This window comes from Otolemur garnettii, unplaced genomic scaffold, assembly GCF_000181295.1.
Source record: "Otolemur garnettii isolate 467f Iridium unplaced genomic scaffold, OtoGar3 scaffold00415, whole genome shotgun sequence".
Classification (NCBI taxonomy): domain Eukaryota; kingdom Metazoa; phylum Chordata; class Mammalia; order Primates; family Galagidae; genus Otolemur; species Otolemur garnettii.
Genome location: NW_003852810.1, coordinates 111,678 through 115,611, shown reverse-complemented (window position 1 = coordinate 115,611; position 3,934 = coordinate 111,678). Strand labels below are relative to the sequence as shown.

At 38.5% G+C, this 3,934-nt stretch overlaps 1 protein-coding gene across 1 annotated transcript; it reads left to right on the top strand.

Annotated features, from left to right (window-relative positions):
* Positions 1–1,559: 1,559 nt before the first annotated feature.
* Positions 1,560–2,498, top strand: LOC100965381 (olfactory receptor 7A17-like). Its single transcript, XM_003803680.1, has one exon. It carries the CDS (start codon positions 1,560–1,562, stop codon positions 2,496–2,498), a length of 939 nt encoding a protein of 312 aa, XP_003803728.1.
* Positions 2,499–3,934: the final 1,436 nt, after the last annotated feature.

Sequence of the window (3,934 nt, the reverse complement as noted above, 5' to 3'; positions counted from 1 at the left end):
GATCACTGTGAGGTAGATAATGTGTCCATTTTATAGGTGAAAAGACTGCCACTTAGGGAGGTATGTTCGTTTCATGTCACTATAGTACACATAATGCTTTTCTTGTATGCCCTGAACAGTGCTGGACTTAGAATTAGGGGCTCTACAAATGCTTTTCTTGTTGATAGATTGAGTGAGTGGTCGTGGTATTCCTATTTCTTGGGAAACTCATAGGACTAACAGCTGCTTTCTCTTGCAATCTCAACAAGGGACCTAGAGTTACAAACGGAAGTAATTGTTTCCAGTCTGACCATTAAAAACTGCTAAACAAACCATCCTTGTTTAATGCCACATTACAAGACCACTTCCTAGAAGCCTCAGAGAAGATAGTTCAATTTTTCTCAACATAGGTCAGAGTTGTGTAGATTGCGAAAAGTGATAGACAGCCCTTGGCAGATTCAGAAGGTGCCAATGAGTGCAGGAGGTGAAAGTGGGGATTCAGCACTGCACTCAAGCACGGACTGTGCATTTAAATTGGTGTCATGTCCTATATGTGCACTTGGGCAAGCACTGGGGAACGTATAGTGATTTTCAGCCTCTGTGGGCCCAACATCAATGGCAAAAGGTGATACAGTCTAGACAGAAAATGACAAGAAAAAGTTCTGATCTGTTCTTTGGAGTTGGGAAGGTTTAAAGTTAAGATAGTGTGATGACATAAAAAGGGACATAAACCTCCATACTCCCTATCTGAGTGGTTTTATCTTTTTTTTGAGACTCAGTTTTATTCTGTAATCATGGCTACAAAGGGCTTGGAACAACACTTGAATGAGGGACTGTCAGTGTCTTGAAGTTTCATCAGCACAGAGGAGATCATCTTGTTCTCCAACATCCCTGACACCATCTCTCATCACTGCCACTCTTGCTCATTTGCTTCATGACAGTGGCTTCTTCTTGAACCTTGGTTTTCTGAAACAAGCCCCTTCAGGGCTTTTGCATTAATCATTCCCTCTGCCAGGCATACCCTTTCCCAGATATCCTCAGGGCTCCGACCCTCTCTTCCTGGAGGTCACTGTTCAAATGTCACGTTGTCTTGGCTGGACACCATAAAAGAATAGCACCCTTTATCCATTTTTTTTCACATTTGTTTTCATTTTGTTCTAAGAACTTATAATCATTTAACATATTACATGATAATTTCTTTATCAGTTCATATTCCTTTTCCATCAAAATGAATTGTAAGGATTCAGTTTCTCAGCAAGCTATGTTCATTACCCAGACAGTGCCTGGAATATATTCAGTACTCTATTTATATAACTCAAATGCATGAAAGTATTTCTCATTAAACTCTTGGTGAAAGGTTGAGAATGGGACAGGAATTTTCTTTTTTGGGGGGGATAGGAATTTTCAATCAGAAATAGTTCTGGGGGGCATAAGACAAGAAATAAGTTCCGTACACAAAATATAGAAATTAATTTCTTGACTGAAAATATAGATTACAAGATTTAAATATGTGAGTGATACTCTCTTGAGTGAAAATGACTCATGTTATCTTTCTCTTTCTTGATAGTCACCTCCACCACATGGAACCAGGAAATGATACAAGAATTTCAGAATTCTTTCTCCTGGGACTTTCAAAGGAACCAGAAATGCAGTCCTTCGTATTTGGACTTTTCTTTTCCATGTACCTGGTCACCGTGCTTGGGAACCTGCTCATCATCCTGGCCATCAGCACAGACTCCCACCTCCACACCCCCATGTACTTCTTCCTCTCCAACCTGTCCTTTGTGGACATCTGTTTCACCTCCACAACAGTCCCAAAGATGCTGGTGAACATGCAGACACAGAGCAAAGTTATATCCTATGCAGGCTGCATTGCCCAGATGTACTTTTTCCTACTCTTTACAGGACTGGACATCTTTCTGCTGACCGTGATGGCATATGATCGATTTGTGGCCATCTGTCACCCCCTACACTACACTGTCATCATGAACCCCAGGCTCTGTTCACTGCTGGTTCTGGCATCCTGGTTTATAAGTACCCTGAATTCCTTGTTACAAAGTATGATGATGCTGTGGCTGACTTTCTGTACAGACTTGGAAATCCCCCACTTTTTCTGTGAAATTAATCAGATAATCCACCTTGCCTGTTCTGATACCTTTTTAAATGAGATGGTGATGTATTTTGCAGCTGTGGTGCTGGCTGGTTTTCCTCTTGCTGGGATCCTTTACTCTTACACTAAGATAGTTTGCTCCATACGTGCTATTTCATCAGCACGAGGGAAGTATAAAGCATTTTCCACCTGTGCATCTCACCTCTCAGTGGTCTCCTTATTTTATTGTACAATCCTAGGGGTGTACCTCAGTTCTGCTGCCACCAGCAACTCACACTCCAGTGCAGTAGCCTCAGTGATATACACAGTGGTCACCCCCATGCTGAACCCCTTCATCTACAGTCTGAGGAATAAAGACATAAAGCGAGCTCTAAGAAGATTTCTTGGGAGGGAAACTGTGAAAATGTAAGTTGTTCTGGAGCCGAAGAAGTGCCTGTGATAACAGGGTTCAAATTTTCACTCCAGAAATGAAGAAAATCAAATCAAATTGTGGATTTAGAATTTGTTTCTTCTATTTGTCTCTTGGAATTTCAATGACTTTGATTCTTTATGCAATTTAAGTAACTCTTTCTGTTAAGATTTCTGCTCTGTTTCATATCTACACAGTTTTCCTCTTTGTCCATTTTTGTATTTTTACAAATTGAACCTAAATGTGCATATGAAATACTTAAAAATCCCCATTCATTTCTTGTAGCAACATGGTGTTCTTAAGAATACTTTCTTCTCAAATGCATGTACAGGGAAACTTTTCCTTTCTTCTACTGAAAAAACCATCATGTGTTGTAGTTCTACACTTGGCAACTAAGGTCATTTATATAATTGTATAATAAAAGCCTCACACAACAGTTTTTCAATTTTGTGTCCATCATTCCTGTGTATATCACTCTCTAAACTATACTTCCTGATAGTGGATAATTTAACACACCAGCTTGGCAAAAATTATCATCTCCATGTCTCCACAGGGCATCTATATAACAGGACAGAATTGAATAAATGTTTTTTTAGTATGGCCCTAAAGTCAGAGAAAAATTTCAATATAATGAAGTGAATTTTTAATTATACATTTTATTTTGATGCAAAACATTTTTCATTCTTTATATCTACTTATTGAACTATGGAAGACTGGTGTTCACGTATAAAGAAGAATCATTATTTGTAGTGAAAGGTGGGTTGGGTGCTTTTTTTGCTTAATTATTGAATTATCTTCTTTTGCAGCTAGAAAACTTCCAGTTCTATGTACATATATGAGTACTTCGGTTGCTATCAATGAACTATCACCTCTTTTCTAATCACTTAATGGGTGGCAAATGAACCATTTCAATACTGCCTATCATAAATCTCCTTATGCTAAGAAATCTTTTTAAATGTTATGTCAAAGGATTCCTCACAAGAGAGTATGAATTTCTGTGTAATAATTTGATTCAAGGTCACAGATTTCCTGTACACACATGCATGTCCTTCCAACTTCCCCCAATTACCTAGAAAGAAGCCTCCATTTGGCAGTAACTTTTTAATGCAATATTCCAAAATAAAGTTGATTAAGAGAATAATAAGAATAATCAAATATAGTCTTCAAATATCAGAATAGATGCCAAAAATACAAACCAGCAAATTATTCTAATTGTTCTGAGTTCTGTTCAGTTCAGTTACTTTATGGGAAAGCTGCTGCAAGGATATATTGAAGCTTAAGGACTTCAAGGAGTCATTCAGGGAATTTGAAAACAGTAGAAAGTATCATTAAAAGATTAACCCGGGGATTCTGGGAAGATGGCCGACTGGTAGCAACCCTGGTCAGAGGCTCCTGAACAAAGGAAGAAAAACTGGTTGGAATCAGAATCTATGAAG

What these genes read in the sequence shown, in the direction of transcription:
- LOC100965381 (XM_003803680.1), top strand. Translation starts at nt 1,560, where the DNA reads ATGGAACCAGGAAATGATACAAGAATTTCAGAATTCTTTCTCCTGGGA.